The 19219-nt window shown below is 47.9% G+C and overlaps 1 protein-coding gene across 1 annotated transcript in view; it reads right to left on the bottom strand.

Moving 5' to 3' along the window:
• col7a1l (collagen type VII alpha 1-like) overlaps positions 1 to 19089 on the bottom strand; it is a 32929-nt gene extending 13840 nt beyond the window's left edge. The window contains exons 1-49 of the mRNA XM_086103068.1: positions 17898 to 19089; positions 16829 to 16889; positions 14356 to 14416; positions 12351 to 12559; positions 11659 to 11839; positions 11435 to 11594; positions 9874 to 9967; positions 8883 to 9056; positions 8615 to 8778; positions 8419 to 8548; positions 8242 to 8358; positions 8008 to 8163; positions 7546 to 7662; positions 7319 to 7465; positions 7124 to 7243; positions 6902 to 7060; positions 6704 to 6817; positions 6468 to 6617; positions 6251 to 6388; positions 5766 to 5912; positions 5561 to 5680; positions 5108 to 5254; positions 4794 to 5003; positions 4591 to 4730; positions 4373 to 4496; positions 4157 to 4300; positions 3887 to 4080; positions 3750 to 3815; positions 3655 to 3672; positions 3564 to 3587; positions 3405 to 3470; positions 3207 to 3287; positions 3083 to 3109; positions 2973 to 3017; positions 2825 to 2899; positions 2664 to 2750; positions 2564 to 2590; positions 2443 to 2496; positions 2289 to 2360; positions 2158 to 2217; positions 1901 to 1936; positions 1786 to 1830; positions 1611 to 1646; positions 1400 to 1444; positions 765 to 836; positions 646 to 678; positions 340 to 411; positions 215 to 274; positions 88 to 123 (exon numbers count right to left, since the gene is read on the bottom strand). Coding sequence (XP_085959194.1) covers positions 88 to 123; positions 215 to 274; positions 340 to 411; positions 646 to 678; positions 765 to 836; positions 1400 to 1444; positions 1611 to 1646; positions 1786 to 1830; positions 1901 to 1936; positions 2158 to 2217; positions 2289 to 2360; positions 2443 to 2496; positions 2564 to 2590; positions 2664 to 2750; positions 2825 to 2899; positions 2973 to 3017; positions 3083 to 3109; positions 3207 to 3287; positions 3405 to 3470; positions 3564 to 3587; positions 3655 to 3672; positions 3750 to 3815; positions 3887 to 4080; positions 4157 to 4300; positions 4373 to 4496; positions 4591 to 4730; positions 4794 to 5003; positions 5108 to 5254; positions 5561 to 5680; positions 5766 to 5912; positions 6251 to 6388; positions 6468 to 6617; positions 6704 to 6817; positions 6902 to 7060; positions 7124 to 7243; positions 7319 to 7465; positions 7546 to 7662; positions 8008 to 8163; positions 8242 to 8358; positions 8419 to 8548; positions 8615 to 8778; positions 8883 to 9056; positions 9874 to 9967; positions 11435 to 11594; positions 11659 to 11839; positions 12351 to 12429 — 4563 coding nt within the window. The 5' untranslated portion in view covers positions 12430 to 12559; positions 14356 to 14416; positions 16829 to 16889; positions 17898 to 19089. The remainder of the gene's footprint in view (positions 1 to 87; positions 124 to 214; positions 275 to 339; positions 412 to 645; positions 679 to 764; positions 837 to 1399; positions 1445 to 1610; positions 1647 to 1785; positions 1831 to 1900; positions 1937 to 2157; positions 2218 to 2288; positions 2361 to 2442; positions 2497 to 2563; positions 2591 to 2663; positions 2751 to 2824; positions 2900 to 2972; positions 3018 to 3082; positions 3110 to 3206; positions 3288 to 3404; positions 3471 to 3563; positions 3588 to 3654; positions 3673 to 3749; positions 3816 to 3886; positions 4081 to 4156; positions 4301 to 4372; positions 4497 to 4590; positions 4731 to 4793; positions 5004 to 5107; positions 5255 to 5560; positions 5681 to 5765; positions 5913 to 6250; positions 6389 to 6467; positions 6618 to 6703; positions 6818 to 6901; positions 7061 to 7123; positions 7244 to 7318; positions 7466 to 7545; positions 7663 to 8007; positions 8164 to 8241; positions 8359 to 8418; positions 8549 to 8614; positions 8779 to 8882; positions 9057 to 9873; positions 9968 to 11434; positions 11595 to 11658; positions 11840 to 12350; positions 12560 to 14355; positions 14417 to 16828; positions 16890 to 17897) is intronic.
• Between the last annotated feature and the right edge of the window lie 130 nt (positions 19090 to 19219).

The following is a 19219-nucleotide window of genomic DNA, read 5'->3' as shown; positions in this document are numbered from 1 at the left end:
TGATGCGAGACCAAAAATCGGTAACATTTTTGTGTTAGGCATTTTCTTTTGTTTTTGTTTCTACACTTTGTCGATTGCTTACAATACCTTTGCTCCTGGTTTTCCAGATAAACCAACATTTCCCTGGGAATGATAGGAATACATATCTTAAAAAAAAATGAACCCCCCCAAGAATATAGCAACAAAATGGCGGCTGAGTTCTTTAGGGACTCACCCGCTCGCCATTTTCCCCTTTTGGTCCCCCCTGTCCTGGAATTCCAAAACCAGGACTCCCCTAAAGGCACACATCAATTCAACTCAAGCTGCACATTCTCAATTTGCACTTTTTAACCATCCAACCTTTTCTCCTTTGTCCCCTTGTTCCCCTTTTTTTCCCAGAGGGCCCACGGGACCGATTGGACCGACGTCTCCCTGTTGGACGGGAAATGTCGACACATCATTCGGGGACTTTTCAAAAGGAAACGAGCGACTCTGACGGGGGTTGCGCTCACTGAGTCATTCAGTCCAACTGCACAAAGCTAATGAGAGAAACTCTTAATTGCGTTTGATTGGCGGGCCCGCAGGAGAACGCGCCGCCTTGTAAAATAATAATCGCTACCCCGTGAACTGACGGATGCGCTTTCACAAACAGCGCGAAGCACTCACCCGGATGCCTTTTTTGCCGGTTGGACCGATGACCTGTTATGATGGGACACAAATACGACAATGCTAATTAGCACCCAAGAAAAAATAAATAAAAGAAACATTACAAATTGTAGTCTTACACCCTCGGCAGTGTCGCCAGGGGCTCCTCTTGGTCCCGCATCTCCCTTAAGGCCAATCGGTCCTGTTGGTCCCTGGAAGAAATAATAAGGCACACTGTGTATAACTTTGACATCGTGCATACATTCATCCTGATATATTATGCAAACAAAATAATAAACACTGAGCATTATCATCTTTGTAAAGGCTTCGGGATAAAAAAAATTGTTTAGGCATCGTGGTTGGCCCATTTTACCTTTCCATAGCATGACATATCTCAAATGAAATAATTTTGTGTGAGGTGACGCAATGAGCGGTTATCTAGGAGACCTTTTCAAGAAGCGTTCAACAAAAAAGGGCATTAAAGCAAACAGCCTGATAGCATCTTTGTGACGACCTCCTCACCGGGAGGGGAGGGGAGGTGAGGTGAGGTGAGCGAGGTGAGGAGTGGGGTGGGGGTGGGTCGCCTCAAATTAAATTCAGTGACGCAGGACAAAAACGCGTGAGAGACATCCATTGAAGCTTTGCCGATTTGGCTCTTCGCCGGCATCTCTGACGGAGGCTAATTTCAGAGATTCAGGGGATTATATACCGTAATGCCTCGGCCTATTCGGCCAAATATAAAGTGCATTTTGTCATCATCGCTAATCACACTCACCGTTGGTCCTTGCGGTCCACTGGGCCCCCTCTCGCCTTGTTCTCCCTAAAAAGGAATGCATTCCTTCATTTGAGACTCACTTTGGGTTTCCGTCTATTAGTCTGGCTGACAAAGTCTTGCTTTGACAAAATGGATCAGGACATTTGTATTTTTCCGTCTAGTGTGCATTACAGATGAGAGCGCGTGTCTGCGTGTGTGTGTGTGGACTCACCTTGTCCCCTTGCTCCCCTTTGAACCCCTTTTTCCCCTGCGGACAAAATAAAACACTGGCGATCAATTAGTTATTCTGATTTTGCTCAAATCAAAAAGCAGCTTTTTCGCGCGCTAATCTTGTTAGCATTAGGTCAAATATGAATGGGTGGGACGGTCAATCGTGACATACGCACCCGAGGTCCGACAGCTCCTTGAGTGCCTTGTTCTCCAAGTTCACCCTGGACAGATGCATAATATCATCCCAAATAAAAACGAAATCAACCAAAATGAAATGTCAGTATCGAGTACCTTTGGGCCGACCGGTCCCGCAACGCCCACGTTTCCCTGCAAAAAAACCCCCAGAACTGTCTTGAAATATGTATGATGGTAGGATTGCGGTCCACTTATCAATGCCTACAAAGTCCAGTCACTGCAGATGCTGAACACGAATGACCGCAGGAGAACAAAGAATGGCGCAGACGTCGATATAGGAAAGCAATTCAGTGTGCAAATATGCCCAGGAGAGGGTGTATGAGAGCACAAAAGAGCAATTTTGCGTGTGGTACCTTCTCCCCCGGCTCTCCGCGAAGGCCTTGACCCCCTAAAAAGCTCTGTCCGCATTCACCCTGCAAAAGTTCACATTTCGAGAGTGTCAACACATTTTGAGAGCAAGATGACGTTGGTTGACATTGTTTACCTTCTCTCCTTTCGGACCCGGTAAACCCGGTATGCCGCTGATGCCGATTGGACCGGGCAACCCTGCCATACCCTTGACGGTTGGTGGGGAAACAGAAAAAAAAGATGAATCGTTTTTGAAAAGCGCATTGACGGGAGATCGTATCTGCACTCACGATGCTCCCGGCTTCTCCTGTGTCACCCTTCGTGCCCGGCTTCCCCCGTAAACCCTTTCAAACGAACATACGAGGATGTCATTTCAAGTCCAACGAAAGCAGCGGCAGAATTCTGGTGTACCTTTTCTCCTGGCTCTCCAGGGTCCCCCTTCAAAAGACGTCATGCATAAGATTGGCTGTACATCTAAAACCCGTCATCTGGACATCTAATCTTTCCATACCTTGATAGATATTCCTGGTGGTCCTGCTGGACCGGGCAGACCCGGGACTCCGATGAGTCCAGGAATACCAGCAGGTCCCTGGGGACCCTGTCACATTACATTTCATCAGGCCAAAATTCCTTCTGGGAAAATCTCCCAAAACTGTTGAGCGGGTGTCTCACCGAGGATCCTGGTTCTCCTTTTTGCCCGGGGACGAAGTTTGCATCTGGGGCGGCGATCATGTAACCAGGCTCTCCCTGTGATGAGACACGTAATTTTGATTTCCTCATGATTGTTCCAAAAAATACATTAAAATATCCTAAAACTTACTCTCTCTCCTCTCTGGCCTTTGGGACCGGTGAGACCACCAGGACCCTGCGAGAAGACAACAATAGTCCTCATTTTCATTCAAGACATTTTACTTATCATTCAAGTTTTACCGTATCGCCCGGTATGCCTGGAGTGCCCTGAAAAAGACGAAAAGATGCATTGCATAAAACAATGACAACACGTGTTAAAACAAGTAAACTTAGGCCGAGTTTGTTCTCTTGTGAATTCACTTACCCGTTGCCCGGCGGAACCCGGAGGTCCGGTTCGTCCAGGGCGTCCAGGCAGCCCAGGAATGCCGTCCGTTCCGGGAGGTCCCTGGCAAAGCAATATGGCCGACGTGTCGGCAAGAAAATATCAATCAAATGAAACAACATCACGCTCCAGTTAAAAAACAATCCAGATTTGATTTGTCCGTGAGTGTGCACATCTTGCCTTTTCTCCCTTCTCTCCCTTGGTCGAGGTGAAAGGATCAAAGTGCCCGGGAGTTTGCCTGAATCGCTACCAAAAAACAAAACAAAACCAAAAAAAAACAAACGTCTCAGGTGGTGTTGAAAATGATCAGAAATATAAAATATTTGGAGTCAAACTTACCAGACCACCTCCTACACCATCGCCCTGAAAGAGTAAAGTCCATACACATCAATATTGTTTTGACACGCAACATTGTCAAATTTAATCTCACCCTTTCTCCTTTCTGGCCCTGGGAAAGACACCAGAAAAAAACATTTTCACTGATTGTGTTTGAAACGTTTGATGTATTGCACCTGATCGACCGACCTTGATACATCGGCAGGGGTCCTGAGGTTTTGCCACCTCCGTTGGGTCATCAGTGGGCGTGTCCAGCTGAGTCAAAAAAAAAAAGCAGGGGAACTGAAGTGATATTCCAGCACAAAAATGAAACGTTCTCCTTTCACCTCCCCATCCAGGCGCAGCTTGAACTCGGAGCGCAGCTCCTCGCCGCAGACGCTCCCGATGAATTCTCTCTCGACAGAGGGAAAGTCGTCAAAGGTCGGCGAGTAGAAGACGTTCTTGTACCTGCCGGGGGCCGCGACTTTACGCAACTCCTGCAGGTCGGCATTGCCGACGCCCACCGCCAGGATGCTGACGCCTGCGTGAAACGTAACGTTAAGATTTAAAGTGTAAAGAGGATGAAGCTTGAAACCCGGATGGGACTTTTGACTGACCAAGAGCGCGGGCGATCCTGGAGGGGGGCTCCACGTTGTCCTGAGCCCTGCCGTCTGTTATCAGCACCAGAACATGGGGGACATCTTGCCTCATGCCCAGAGACTCCTGAAACATTTCCTGCAGGACATAGCTGATGCCCTTCCCTGCGTTTAAACGGGCATCAAAGTTCGAGAAATTCGATTCCTCCAAATGTTGGTGATTTGTGCGGCACAAACCTGTCTTGGTGTTGCCCCCTCCGTAGCGTAACCCCGTGAGTGCCCAAAGCACGGCGTTCCGGTCTTTGTGATCGTTGAGTCGGAATTCAATTCGAGGCTCATCGCTGAAATGAACCACGGCTATCTGGAAAGGCAGAAGAGAGAATTTCAACCTGATTATGTTCGTAATTCCTACCGTTTGAGCTGGATGAAGTGCAGTTCGGTTAGCGGACACTAACTTGCGTGCCTTCGGGGCCTATGACCGGGAAGTAGGTGACCACCCGGAATATGAAGTCCTTCATCTTGTCGAAGTTGTTGGTGCCGATGCTGGATGACTCATCTACCAGGAACACAATGTCCACTTTGCTCCGGCCGCACTCTGGCAAAAAGGCCAAATATGTGAGTCGGCAATCAGAGCATGATGAGGGCCAAAATAAAATACCTGCTCTCGATGGAGCAGGAGTCACTGCGCGTGGCGGCGTGAACTGCGGGGTGGCCGCTGTTGGATGAACTGGGGTCGTCTTCACTGTAGTAATGGACGACAGCACAATAGGGTGCTCGGTGCTTCGAGTGGTTCTCTGAAGGGTTGAGGTGCTGGCTGTGACATACGGGGCCAACGTTGTTGGCTGCGACGTCGAAGGATGCTGTCCCACTGAGATGCACGGTAGCGAAATATGCAATCATTACATAAAAAAAATATTAATATATAATAAATATATTTAAAAAAAGTCCACGAGTCTCATGAGACTTCCTTACCAATCCTCTGGTATACGGTGCTGACCGGTCCCTCCATTTGCCCATACAAAGGCCGAATGGAGAAAATATATGTTCTGCCATACAAGAGGTCACCGACTTTAAAGGAGGTGAAACTAAGACCCAGCGTCTCTTTTTTGGTCTCAAACACTGAAACAAAACACATGTCATTATTTCACATTTCTCCAGAGGCAATTCACTTTATCTTTTTTTTTTGGGGGTTACCGGTTATTAATAGCTCGTGCCAAAATACAGACAAAGACAATGAAAGGAGAATATGACAAAATCAAATTGCATCAACATGACATGCAAGGCATATCAGCTTCAAACTCTGGGGGACGATTTGAATATCGATTTAGAGGCAAAACAACACTCAGAGAAAACAGTAAGATGAGTAAGGCACAATAAAAAAGGATGAGTACAGCACATCAGAATGACACGTTGATGGCTCCAGACCTGAGATGTGCCTCCAGCTTAGACGGTACCCGGAGACACCCGCCACTCGGTTCCAGCTCAGAACAGTGCTGCTGTCCGTCGTGTTTATTGCTGAGAAGCCAGTCACTTTTGGTAGGTCCGCTAAAGTCCAGCAAATGAGAGAAAACTTAAAAGGGTATATTTGTTACGGTCTTCACATCGAGAAACTTTTATGAGAATGGCTCACAGGTCCGTGCTGTGACCAGGACAGAGCTTCCCTCCCGGCTGCCCGCCATGGAGGACACTTGGATCTTGTAGGCCGAGCCCTCGTGTAGGTTCTGGATAGTGAAGGTTGTAACACCAGCTGGTACCATATGGGACTTCTCTTCTCCCCCTACATGGAACAAAGACGTGGATAACTAAGTGTTGTAATGAAAAGAAAGGCTTTACCTTGCCAGTTGCCCTAAGTTTAAAAAAAAGCTGGATTTAATCACAGCACCAATTTGTCATCCAATGTATAATTGCTTTCCAATTGAGAAAATAAAATGTAAAGACCGGGGGCCCCAAAATTGAACCATGTGGGGCACCAAACGACAGCGGGGCAAGAGTGGGATTCAGAGCAACCAAGCACAACACAAAAAGACCTGCCTGCCAAATAGGATTGAAACCGTGCGATAGCACGACCACAGCGATACCACAGCAATTCTGAGCACAATATACACAGAATCTCACCCATGAAGTGGATCCAGGAGACTTTGTAGCCGGTTGCACCAGGTGTTTGTTTCCAGGAGAGGGTTACAGAGTTAACACCAGTGTCCACAACTCTGACTTCCTTCACCAGTTGGGGCGGTTCTGAGTCCAATGCAGCCGCTGCCAAATTAAACAAGCAATCAAGGCAGGGCCTACATCCCGAAATCTCCACTGAGGCCAAGAGTAGGATGTTCACTACCTGTGACTTGAGTTAAGGAAATTTCAGGCCCCTCCGTGTTGCCGTATATTGCACGGACTGTGATGGTGTAGGTGGTGTGAGGGCTCAGGTCCGTGATGTGATAGGAGAGAACGCCGTGGTCCAAGTAGCGCGACTGGGGGCTGCCGCTGTCTGCAAACGTAGAGATGTACAGTACATGTGTGACAAAATTCAGGCGTGGGAGGGGGAAGGTGGATGCCAGTGACAACTACATTTACCAGTGTTCCAGGAAAGTTTGTACTCCGTAGCGCCAACTATTGGACTCCACTGCACTCCTATGGTGGTGCTGGTGTAGGCGGTTACCTCAAAGCTGGACACGTAACCGAGAGGAGCTGAGAGTGAACGAGACGAAACATCAGTATCAATCTTTTGATGCTATTCTATTGCGACGACCCATCTTAAACACAGGTACTGACAAGTTCGGAAGGTGGCGGTGATGCCAGGCCCGACCACCGATCCAAAGAGCACATAGAGAGTCAGGGCGTACTCCGTGTCATGGGCGACATTCTTCAGCTGGTACTCAGTGGTGGTGCCGTTCAGAGCCACCTGCCTGGGACGGTCCCGACCTACAAACTCTGAGAAACGACACGACGCATAAGAGGCAGCTCTTGCTGGGACCATTCCAACTTCCAACACACCTATAGTGGGTCCCCAGGCTAGTCGGTACCCAGTGGCACCAGGCACGCTGTTCCATGTGATGACAGCGGTGCTGGTGCTCACAGCTGACACCTTCAGGGTCTGCACCGCACTGCTTTCCACTGACAGGGGTGATAAGGAGTCATTACATGGAAAAGTCCATCACGCTTGGTCTCTTTCTAGAGCAGTGTAGTTACATGTCTTGACTTTGGCGGAGGTGACGGGCCCTTCGATATCGCCAAAGATGGGGTTCATGGTGATGGTGTACTCGGCGCCCGCGTGGAGGCCTTGGATCATGTAGAAGTCAAAGGTGTCCCTGAGGTTGATGTTCTCGATGTGGCCCTCTGAAAGCAACGCATTACGACACATTGTAAGTGGCATAGCAAATATTGGCGTTGGTGTCATATTTGTCAGGCAGCGTTACCTGGCGATGCCCATGTGAGACGGTATCCCGTGGCGCCTTTAACTGACGTCCATTTGGCTTGCACAGTGTCAGTGGTTGCATTCTGGACCAGGAGTTCTTGAATTGCGACCAGCTTCACTATAAATATACAAACAAATCCAACCAAAAAAAAAGAGGATGTTAAAATATAAATAAATAAATATATGATCAGAGAACATAAAGCTGCGTCTTTCGGAGTAACATGATGAATCCGAAATCCCTGTACACACTCAAAAAAAAAAAAAAAAAAAAGACTAATCAGAAATCTGGCATAGAACAACATTACCCTCTTGTGGACACGTTACAGTACTACAACGGAATTGTGGTTTAAAAACCATTGCGTCACACCAAGGGTAAAATTTGTATGCATTTTCTTTTATCTCGTGACATTTATTGTCAAGCATGGTAATTATTGTTATGGAATTCAGATGTGATAATAGTTACATGTCTTTCCCACGACGGAAACAGGTTCACTCAGCCCCTGCGGGTAAACCGCCGAAATACTGATGTTGTACTTTTTGTCCTCCTCCAGGCTGTCAATCACATGTGAGGAGGCATCTCCTGGGAGCAGCTGCTCGTACACGAAGCCCGGTCGGTCGGCTGCATTTGAGAAACCGGGGAATGTCAATCCATAGAAAATACAAGCAGCGTCAATCACAATGCATGTTGTTTTCGTACGTCTTGGGATGAGAACCCTGAATCCGTCGAGCTTCTTGAGAGGAGGCGTCCAGCCCAGACGTAGCGAGAAAAGGCCCTCTTCGATAACTCGGAAATTTAACACTTGAGGCAATGGCGCTGAAAAACAAGACTTGGTGCTCATGGCGTAAAGTGACATTTGGCGATTTTACCACTTACTCGTCTGGGCAGTCGTCGTCGCAGACTCTCCGATGAGACTGGGATATATGGCAGACACAGTCAGGGAATACGACGTCTTTGGGTTGAGCTCTGTCACCACGATGGTCGTCACGTCTGCCTTAAGACCAATCTTAAGGGAGCAGAGGCCAAAATAAATATCTGGCCGAGATGTGCGGACTGTTCCCACCTCCCTCACCTGTCTCTGCTGCGCATTGACGGGTTGTCCTCGGGAGCTGAGAGGGATGACCGTGAGTCGGTAGCCCGTGACGTCCCCCGTGGCCGCCGTCCACGTCAGTCTGAGGGAGCCGTAGGCCAGCTCGCTCACCCGCAGATCTCTTGGACCCAAGATGGGTTCTTTGACTGGACGCAAGGAGTCCGGGAAATAGATTCCAAAAAGAGAAAAGCATGTTCATATACATTCATTTTATGGATTGTATTTTTGTTGCGATGCACGTCTCTCTCACCGGGCTGGAACATTTTGACAGGGCGCGGCGGCTCGGAGGCGGTGAAACACACTCGGCGAGACAATTTGGGGAGGACGGCCTCCAGCAGGGGGAAGTCAGCACCCATCAAGAGGTGCTCCTCGTGCGGCCGGGAAACCGTCGTCCTCAGCTCGGCCTCCCCAGCTCCCCTCACGCCTGAACACAAAAAGCATGCGGATCACTATTTTGGCACTACATAGTTTCTTCCACTGGGGAGAGCTGTGGCATTTTCAATTGCTTCACTGGTGAAGTCTGTGCAGAGCCCTCAGCCACCAAATAAACAACGAAACAGCAGATTTTCTACAAGCTGACTCAGGCGTACGCGTTTAAACGCTGTTTACTTCCAATTATTTGTGCACATGGATGTTCAAAGGAGTCTTTCGATTGCTTCCGGCATGATACGGCTTTCACCAATTTGCCCTGCGGCACTGACTCATGAAGTCCGTACTGTCGAGACTGTCGTTTGCTTTTTGATGTTTGTTGACATGCAGGTTTGCCTCGCCACGGTGGTGATGAATAAGAGGAGCGCCACTCGGGTGTCAGAGGTGTACAGATGAATCGGCCGGTGAATAATGGGCGCAATTAGAGAGCGATTTGCTAATGTGCGGTAATTATTGCAGCGCTCGCAGCAAGGGGAGCGAGATGTATGCGTGGCCGCTGCGCATGTGAGTGAGGGAAAGGAGTGCAAGTGGACGTATGGTTGAATGAAGCACTTCTTCAGCAATACATATGGAGGCGCGCTTTAGCTAATATTGTGGCGAGTGAGTGTGCTGCATATGGATTGTATATATTTGCGCGAGTGCACTTTGAAATATGATTCTCGCACAATCACAAGGTTCCGGGGAAGAATCCAATGAATCGCAACTGTACAGGGCATGAATTTCTGACAGCGGGTGAGACGGCGGCCACCCAGGTAAGATCTGCAGGGACCGCTGCAGTGGGGATGTTGAGCGAATTCACAATCCGGACTCACCGACAGCGTAAAGCGAAATCCCATTGTCGGCCACTTCTTTGGCGGCGGCGTCAAAGGGATCGTCCGAAGGTCCGTTTGTGATCAAAATGGCCACCTAAAGAGAAAGCGCAGGCGGTCAAGGGTGTATTCAGGTGTACCCTGTGACACAAGTTGAATTTGTAGCATGACCATGCTCAAAACTCAAAGCTCTTCTGTCTTAGTCAGTGTTAGTGTTTTTTTTAATGGGTAAAATAGCGTTTTATTTAATTAACACATCGTAAAAATAACACCGAAAAAAAGTGAACACGTATTTTTTTAATTGAACGGTGTTTGTTTCTTTTTTCTGCCTACATTCTTGCTGCTGGAGGCTGTAAATTTCCCCAGTGTGGGACAAATAAAGGATATCTTATCACTTATGATGCAGACCTTTGGATATAGAGAGAGATGGTCTCTCTCCAGTAATCTGCAGTCATAGTCGTTCTTCGCAGAGGATAAAGAATACCTGTGAGTGTATCTGCCGCTTGAAGGATTATGACATCGCGACACTGGAGCTTTTTGCTAGCCCGTCTGTGGCGTTCTGCATTGTTTTTTGCATGAAGCTAAATAGATATACTGTACAATTGTCTCTGCTTTATGTTTGGTTTGATAATAAACTAATTGGCAGAGGCAATCAACAGTTTGGAGCCTCATTTTTGTTTTTGTTTTTTGACAAGTTGTCTACTTTTTGCCAAATTGCTGCTTGAGTGCAGTCATGTTAAACTGTGAAAGAGTCGAAAATCGGCTGAACAACGGCTCATATCTGGGCACCACTGTATTCCCGATGAAAATGTCCTTGTTCCAATTTCCAGAAACACACCATGTATTTCAGCTCAATTAAACAAAAAAGATTAAAGTCCCATCAAGATTTAGAGACTGTTTGTTTTACTGTTCCAATCCATTCTACAGTTTAAACATTTGCACAGTTATGTAGCTAAATATTTAATACACCACTGTTTGGGAGAAAAAGAAAAAGTAATTTAAAAACAGCATCACACTCATTAAAGCCCCCCCACAGATTTGTTCATGGTTTAGTTTATAATTGAATTCATAATTGAATAAATCAAGCGAAAAGAACAAGCGGGATGCACGCATGTGACCGAGACTAGCTATTTGCTCATTCATAAAAATTAAGCAAAGTTCATGGAAAGTTCAAGAAAGAAGAAGAAAGAGGAGGCAGGACAGCATCAATACGAGATTGTGGCTGCCGCTCGCATGCGCCCGCCGGTACAAATTCAATATATCAACCTAATCCTCTCCCCGCTGCCTTCCCACGTCAAGTGCAAAATTATTCACACGCACACTCAGAAGATAGTGGGTTGATGGGAATGCTAACCGGCAGCGTTACTTCGAGTCTCCCCGCCACTGATAGAGAGGGAAAATACTTCACATTTTATCACTTGACAAGTTTAGTTGCCGTCTGGCGCAGGCGGCTGACTTTAAAGCGCTCTTTTTTTTTTTTTTTTTGGCTATCTAAAAATGGATGGCCTTTCATTGCTTCACCAATGTATGTGTTGTACTTAATTATGGTGGCTTCACAAAGTACCTTGGGTGCGTGGTCGCGACTGATGGAGGCGCTGAAAACGTGGTGTACGAGAAATTGCAGGGCGGCGCCCATCTTCCTGGCTCCGCCTTCATAGGGAAGCATACTGACCGCCCCGAGCACTTCCTCCAGGGAGCTGTAGTCCGTCAAGGCGATTCGCATCCTGGGAGCCAAAACAGGAAGCTGGGCGCGATCCAAAAGTGACGCGCTTGCATGTTGACTTTTACCTGGGGACGTCCCCGAAGACGGTGACTCCGAAACGGACGCCCTCGGCTCCCACGGGGCTATCCTTGAAAGAGGAGAGCATCTCCGAGATGAAGTCTTTCATCGCGGAGAAGCCACCTGCGCCGACGCTCCAAGACTCGTCCACCAGGAAAACGATGTCTGCTTGCACCACCGTCCTGCAGGCTACCAGAGATACAAATGAAATTTAGCTACAGGCTTTGAATGAGGGGAAAAACCCCAAAGCCAGCAGTCCAAATTTAAATTTGAACCCCAAAAAAAAGAATTTCACAGAATGTCCCAAGCTGCTGACTCTACCAAAAGCTTCATCCTGGTCTTGTCACTAGATGGCAGTCTTGCCTCATCACGTGCGCCTGTTCACATCTGCAGCAAGCTCCACAAACTCCCATGAATGCTTATTGACACACAAGTCAGCCCAAAAAGAGCATCAATATTCCAAACACTCCGGCACTAAAACTTTAGCACAGCAACGAGGAGCGCTTAGAATACTAAAGTAAACACCGCACGCTATGCAGACGGTTCGCCCGCCTCCTCAAGCACTTTTTAAATGGCGTGTCCTGAAATGAGGTGTGCAATCAAAGTGGAGGAAGGAGAGTTAAATAAGGCGCCGTTTTATTGATCCCAATTCAGCCGGTGTGTTACTTTTCACGGAGGCAGGGGAAGAGTGATGTCATACCCTCGGCTTGTGCCGTGACGCTCCGACGACACAGGAGGCAAAGCAACAGGAGAACCCTGCACACGGAAGAGCGGCCCATGCTCTTCTCCCGCTCGTCCTCTCCGCCCCGTTCCGATCACCCGCTCCTCCTCCCGCCCGCCTCGCCTCACAAATCCCCTTCCAGGACGGCGCTCCGGGGATCATCAATTCCCGCGCTTCTTCCCTCTTATCTGAGACAGGGAAAGTCAAAGAGAGATAAAACATGAGCAGCCATTTTTTTTTTTTTAAACATTGTGTTTAACTTGCTGGGAGTCGGGCACCCCGGCAAACGCGCGTGGCTGGGTCGCATGGAAATCGCACACTATTGATCTATTTATTGCATATTGGCGAGAAGGGGGATAATAAAAAGATTGTTTTTCAACACATTCCAACAGTGGCAAAAAGGTGTACAAGTCTCACACAGCAGCTTTTTAAATCATTTGATTCTGTGCCAGCTATCAGAGGCAATTACTGCAGCGTCTAAACCAACCCGCCGTTTGGAATTTATGACCCCAATAATCTAAAAGGGGACATCTCACATTGCAGAGGTGGACTCAACTGAGCCTTCTGAGCCTTTTTTTTGTGGCAAGGCAGGGGTAATCATCAGGCACAATGTTTCACCTTTCCTGATGGAGGATGTTTGATGATGATAACGGATGTGCTTGGGATTTCATGCATGTCTAAATATGGAGTGTTTTCTTTTGTGAATGAAAATAGGACGACGTGTGCGGTCATATCGCCTGAGCTCGAGCAGACTGACAGCTTCATTATTTCCCGAGAAGATGATGCACACAAGCGTGACAAATCTGAATGAACAGACAACAAGAACGTCCAAGATAGCGCCGCGATTGTTTTACTGAACTTCAGAGAGTATCAGGTGTCTCTTGAGGGGAGACTTGTTCAATTGGACGACATAACTGACAAAAAAAATAAATCTTTCAAGGCCCAAAGAATATTGTGTTCTGTGATTCAAAATGTCTTGGCAAGCCGACGAAAACAGATGCGGCGGGGGCAATGAATAGGCATGTCGCAACTCTTTCATCCCCATTTTTGTCGGTCCGCCTCGGCCGATTAACACGAGCGTAAAAGTGCCATAAAAAGTGATTGGGCTCGATGGGGAGCCATTCGGGGAAATTCCTCGCCGTGCTTTGACCGCCTGGCTGAAGGCTGGATGACATTTACAACCTGTGCGAGCCAGAGCGGGCTGGCAGGGCCCGCGCAACTCCGCACTTCACCTCCTCCTCGCATACCGATGCAGATATGTCTCTGCATGTATCTTATTCGCGCAGAGAGCAGCCAGTCAGGTGTGGAGGATTTTATGAATGACAGCCGGCACGCTTAAATATGCCACAAAATGCTGCGGTCGTTTTTACTTTTGGGGCCTTAGTCGTGTCTCAAGCACAGGGGCAACCGACTGCCACAATCAAAAACGCCGCCATGGTTCATATTAACAACGCGGTGGCGCAACACTTGGCGTTTATCGCCGCCCCGAGAAGATTAAACAATATTACAAAACGAACTTCACGGACTCACTCGGTGTTATCTGCTTCTTTCTCGCTCACTCTTTCTTTCTTTCTCTCTCTCTCTCCTGCTCTTGCACACGGCGGCGGCCTTGCGAGTGTAGCCGTACGTCAGCTCTTTCTCCATAATGGCATTTTCCACCTCGCCACCTTTCGGAATGGATTATCCCCGCGAGACGGTTAGTGGCAGAAGAAAAAAAAAAAAAGGAAAAGACGACGGCGATGTAATTCAGATTTTGAAAGCCAAAAGCAGAAAGTTTGAAGGAGCAGCCGAGCAACACAGACAACAACGTGTTTGCAATAGTGCAGGCGTGCAAGACGTGCAAGTGCATCCATAATCACAAAAAAAAAAAAGAATATAATGAGCTTAAACTACGCACTGCTGTAAAAAGATTAACACTTGGCTTGTTAAATCAGCACATTAATGTGCAGCAAAGTGAATGGATTTTGAAGGGCCTTCTACTTACCTCTCTGCTCAAGTTCATCAGAATTATCCAGAAGACTTCCAGACAGGGGTTGAAAAATCCCCTAAAAAACAAAAATGTTAAATCCAAGTGAGGCAGTCGTTCATGAATCTGTGTGTGTGAGAGGAGGAGGTAGGTGTGTGTGTGTGAATGAATGAATGACACTTGAATTTTTTTTTGGGGCTTGGCTAACATGCATAAAAAAAAAAAAAAGTTTGGGAAGAGGGGTGGGGGCTGCCGCAACTTGCTGCCCTTAGGGAAGAAGCGGGGGTGACTTAAAACGCTTTGACCCTGCCCCGAATACCACCAAGAGCAAACGGCTTGAGGAATAAAAAGCAGTCGAGTTAAATCATGTTTTACAAGCGCCCCCCCCCGCCGACCCCCTTTTGGTTCCTTTGTTGGAATTGGACACCGGGTCACCTTTGGAGGAATGCAATGACCGGTTTTAATGGGCTTCGGCCAGCTGTGAGCGCTGACATGCTCGGACTCAAACCGCACGTTGTCGAGCCAGAAGCATGTTGTCAAGTTTGAGTCGTCATCGATCCACACCTACTGGGGACCATTTCGTCGCAAAATAAATGCGGTAGGTGAGCCAAATCGTGTTTTAAGGCAGCGTAAGCGTATGTGCTACAACGGACGACAGGCTGCCCTGCCGATGACCTTTCGCACATCAAACGAGAGTTTCAAGACTGCGGGTGAGGCGTCCTGGACCGCTTCCACTGGAGCGCTCAAAGAGGAAATCATGGGGCCGGAGGTTGTCTCCAGGCGTGTTAGTGTTCTTCTCTCCAAGAGTCGCAAAGGGGCTATAAAGGAAGTGTGAAAACACTGATGTTGCCAAACACATTTCGGGGCCTTTTGTTTTTACACGAGTTGTAATGTAGGTCATCAAAAACAACAAGGACAGAGACTTTTTCAACCAGAGAAGGGAAAAGTATCACTTTTTATTGTGGCTAACGACACTCAAATGTGGCTAGGGGATTTTTACACGGTTTATACTTGTCATATATTCTTTATCTTCTGCAAAAAAAATAAATATTGCAGCTTACCAAGCTTGTTCTGAAACTCTTCTTCATGTACGCTGCGATCTTGTGCAATATTAAAAAAAACTAAATGACGAGTACGCCCTAAGGCCTGATTGTCATTCATAAACTTCGTTCCAACACACAATATGTGCACGTAAACCTTTGTCACGTTTCGAGCAGGCTCAATTATCGGCGGTTCCCACGTGAAGCCGCAGGTGTGCGCGCAGATACGAGAGCTGCGGCGTGGAACCTGTTGGATGCGTTCACACGGCGGGGGATATTAACCACTAATCGCGCTGTTTACACCGAGTGGGCTTGCGTTCAACCGCCGTAACCCCCCCACCCCCCACCCCCTCCCCGACACATACACGAGCACGCTCACTCCCCCGGCGACAAGAGGTGGCGGTGCAGTTGTGATTAAATTCACGCCGCAGGGTAACATGGACGCAATCGTGTGTGCATTGGGAGGCAAGGGAAACAAAAAGACAAAGGAGGAGGAAGAAAACAAGCAAGAGGAAAAAAAAAAAAAAAAAGGGGGGCAATAAATCTGGAAAGCCGCTGGGAGTTGAGGATGAAGGGTGTGAGAGTTTGGAGGCTTCAGAGTGGGCGGTGCGGTCCGCTGGGAATACACATTGCAGGCAACAGATGATTGTCACTAGCTCCAGAAGGAAGACACTACAGTCAACACTACAACTAAGATGGCTCATTTACGCCGATATGCCAAATGGACAAAAATATTGGGCCATTCCACATTCCACAAGAGCAATTTACCTTTCCCTTGCGGCAGTCTAAATGCGGCACGATATTTCACCACGTAATGTGATTCAAGGACGCATTACTGTACAGCAGCCCAATAACGAACACAGTGCAACTTCCGAGGGCAAGCGATGAAATATCAAAATGGCATCCACGTGTGGTTTGAATGACCAATTAAAATTCGATTTAAAAGCACACGGGTCACTGGGCTTTCTGTCCCGTGGCAGCTTTTCGAGCAGGTGACTTCTCAAATCTTCACATTGACTGGCTCCACCTCAAAGCGTGCATGAGTGCAAAGACGCATGTTGGAGTATGTTTCATAAGCAAGTGCAGGCCAAACACAAGTAAAGAGCGCAGCCATGCTATGCAAGACATCCCCCCCGCCCCCCGTTGATTCCGCCGTGATAAATTCACTTAATTAGCCGCCTGCGACTGTGACGCGAGCTGTCATGGCAACGGGAGGCAAAACAGAGAGGTTGCGCGGGGAGGTTTGCGTTTTAGACCCGAACAGAGGATTGAGACGCAGCCGAGAGAATTAGTCAGGAGCGTGTGTCCAATTACCACTCCCGAGCCGACATGAGAATCTCCAAATAATGAACGTAAGCGCATTGGCTCACTAAACCCCATCAACACTGAGAAAACAGAACGCAAGGAAGCAAGAACAAACGTGTACTGCTTGATTTTACATGAGAACTTACTGGAACATTCCAAAGGAGTGTGGCCATCCTGCTCCAAAAGAGTGAACGTCACTTCAAGCCCCTGTTAAAGTGAACACAAAAATATAGCACAGAGAAGACAGTTGTTAACTACCGTATCAAGTTGGTTTGATGAACAAAATGAGGCTTAAAATTGGTGAAAAATTAAATCTATGGGGTCGTGCGGGCCACCTTTTCCACACCGCAACGACGAGGCGTTCTAAATGCAAAGCCGCTGTCCACACGGTGGCTACATCGAAAATGAATAATAAAGTTGCGCGTACGCCTTCTCTATGTGACCTGCGCGCACTCATGGCGGACAATGAGGCGCTCTAAACCCAGCGGACTACATTATCACAATGCAAATCATGTACTTTTTTTTTTTTTTACACCTCCACCTGTCAAGAGTGAGCTCACTGGAATGTGTCTCTGCGTGTTGTATAAAACTGCGCGTCGGTCACGGTTGAGGGATGACACAAGCACTTACACACATACGTACACAAGCAGAGACAAGTCTGCTGCGAGCGGGTCATTGCAATTTTTTGTGCCGGAGCTCACTAGAATAGAAAATGGCTGCAGGAAGCCTGGGTGAAGTGCTGATAGAGGCTGCTTGCTGTTTATTATACAAGTGTTCAGGCATTGGAACACGACAGCCGACACAGGGAGGCGAATGTGGCCATGAGCTGACTTGCAGTGCAGTGTTTCGATACGACGGCACGGGAGGCGAAATTAATGCGGGAAGCAGATGGCGAGCTTTTGAAAAGTCCCGCAGTCAACCTATTTTGCTATGCACGGCGCAGTCAGAGGGAAGCACAAGGACGCGCGCCTGTTTGACAGGCGGACATTCGGTGCATCAATGGCGCTGATGGCGAGTGGCCGGGTACTGTGGGGGCTCAGATCAGTGAGAAAGTAGATAAAATAGATGAAAGCACACAAAAAACATTTGGGGGAAGATTTCAAAATATTAAACTCAATCATTGCTATCTCATGGTAAAACAAAGGACTTTTTGACTTCTACAGCCGTCAAAGGCAGTGAATGATCCATTTTCAAAACACCTCGAGGTAACCTTACCTGCACAGCCAAGCTGGTGACCCTGCTCCCTGCTTTCCAAGCGGAGGTCGTCCCACCCTTTGGCCCACCTCCACAGAACCCCTGAGGCCAAAAGCTGAGGTCGAAGGGGTCAAGACTCATAGCGTCACCAATTTTAACAAACACCACAAAGGATATACATCAACGCCATCCTCCACTTTTGCCCTTGGAGAGTGCTCACGCTATGCTAAGTTCCGCTACAGTGTGCGCAGGCTGACTATTGCCTAAATGTGATTTAATGATGTTAAAGCCCCCTTCAAGGTCACTCTGGCTTTATGAGTCGTGTGAGACCAAGCGGCATCTCCTCCGCTCTAAATTTATAAAAGCTGACTTCTTTAGTATGCACAATGTATTGATTATCACAATTACACACCATTACAGTTCTATTATCCGCACTGGCTGGCTTTAATTACACTGGAGAGCCGACGGGGCGCGTGGACGAGGACGAGAGAGCAGCGGAGAGGATGGCGATGGTGTAGGTGGAGGCGGCGACACACACACACACACACACACACACACACACCCACACACACACACACACACACACACACACACACCCACACACACACACACTCTGCGCCAAACTAATTAAAACAGAAACTTTTTTTTTGTTTCCGGCAAGTCGACAGCCAATGAATCTGGCAGCGAATGAATGTGTCCGCAGGGAAGAGGCGGCGAGGAGTTATACGTCCGCACGCACCAGGATGAAGAGGGAGGGGAGGGGGAAGTGGAAGAGAGCCGTTGCTATGGCGACTGAGCATTGCGCCACATCATGCAGCACTCGATGCGGCCGCTCCGTGAGTAACGGTACAAGATTCATGACGCCAATATCTGCTCAGCGCAGCTATATCGCTGGCAATACTAAAACACACTAACACACTGCACCTGTAACATATTATTGGGCTTTCACAGTCGATTTGGTGTCGCATAACACATCAGTGAAAGTTACAAATACTGTGGAGACTCTGAAGATTACACGCTGGTCAAAATAAGGGGGCCTGATCAATCATCTTAGATGTCACATCTAAGTCTGTCGCTTCTCTTGTCTCCATGCACCCCTTGGCTTTGAGCAAAGTGAGGCTGTTCCAGTTAGGATTTGGCATCCACCAGCATGGAGTCTTATGCTGTTTAAAGTAACAACACCTGACAGTGGTCATTTGGGAAGGGGAATCCCTCCAATCTGGGATCTATTCTCCAAGCCCCACCCCCAAAAACAATTATGTATATATTTTTTTCTGAGCCAGATTGTGTGTGCAAGGGGCCGAGGGGGGCTTGGAGACTCTTGTGTGAGTACGGGCTGTACA

The sequence above is a fragment of the Hippocampus guttulatus genome, chromosome 22, assembly GCF_054856545.1.
Source record: "Hippocampus guttulatus isolate MCC_2025c chromosome 22, RoL_Hgut_1.0, whole genome shotgun sequence".
Classification (NCBI taxonomy): Eukaryota; Metazoa; Chordata; class Actinopteri; order Syngnathiformes; family Syngnathidae; genus Hippocampus; species Hippocampus guttulatus.
The sequence above is the reverse complement of the archived record's forward strand: the minus strand, read 5'-3'. Positions and strand labels throughout refer to the sequence as shown.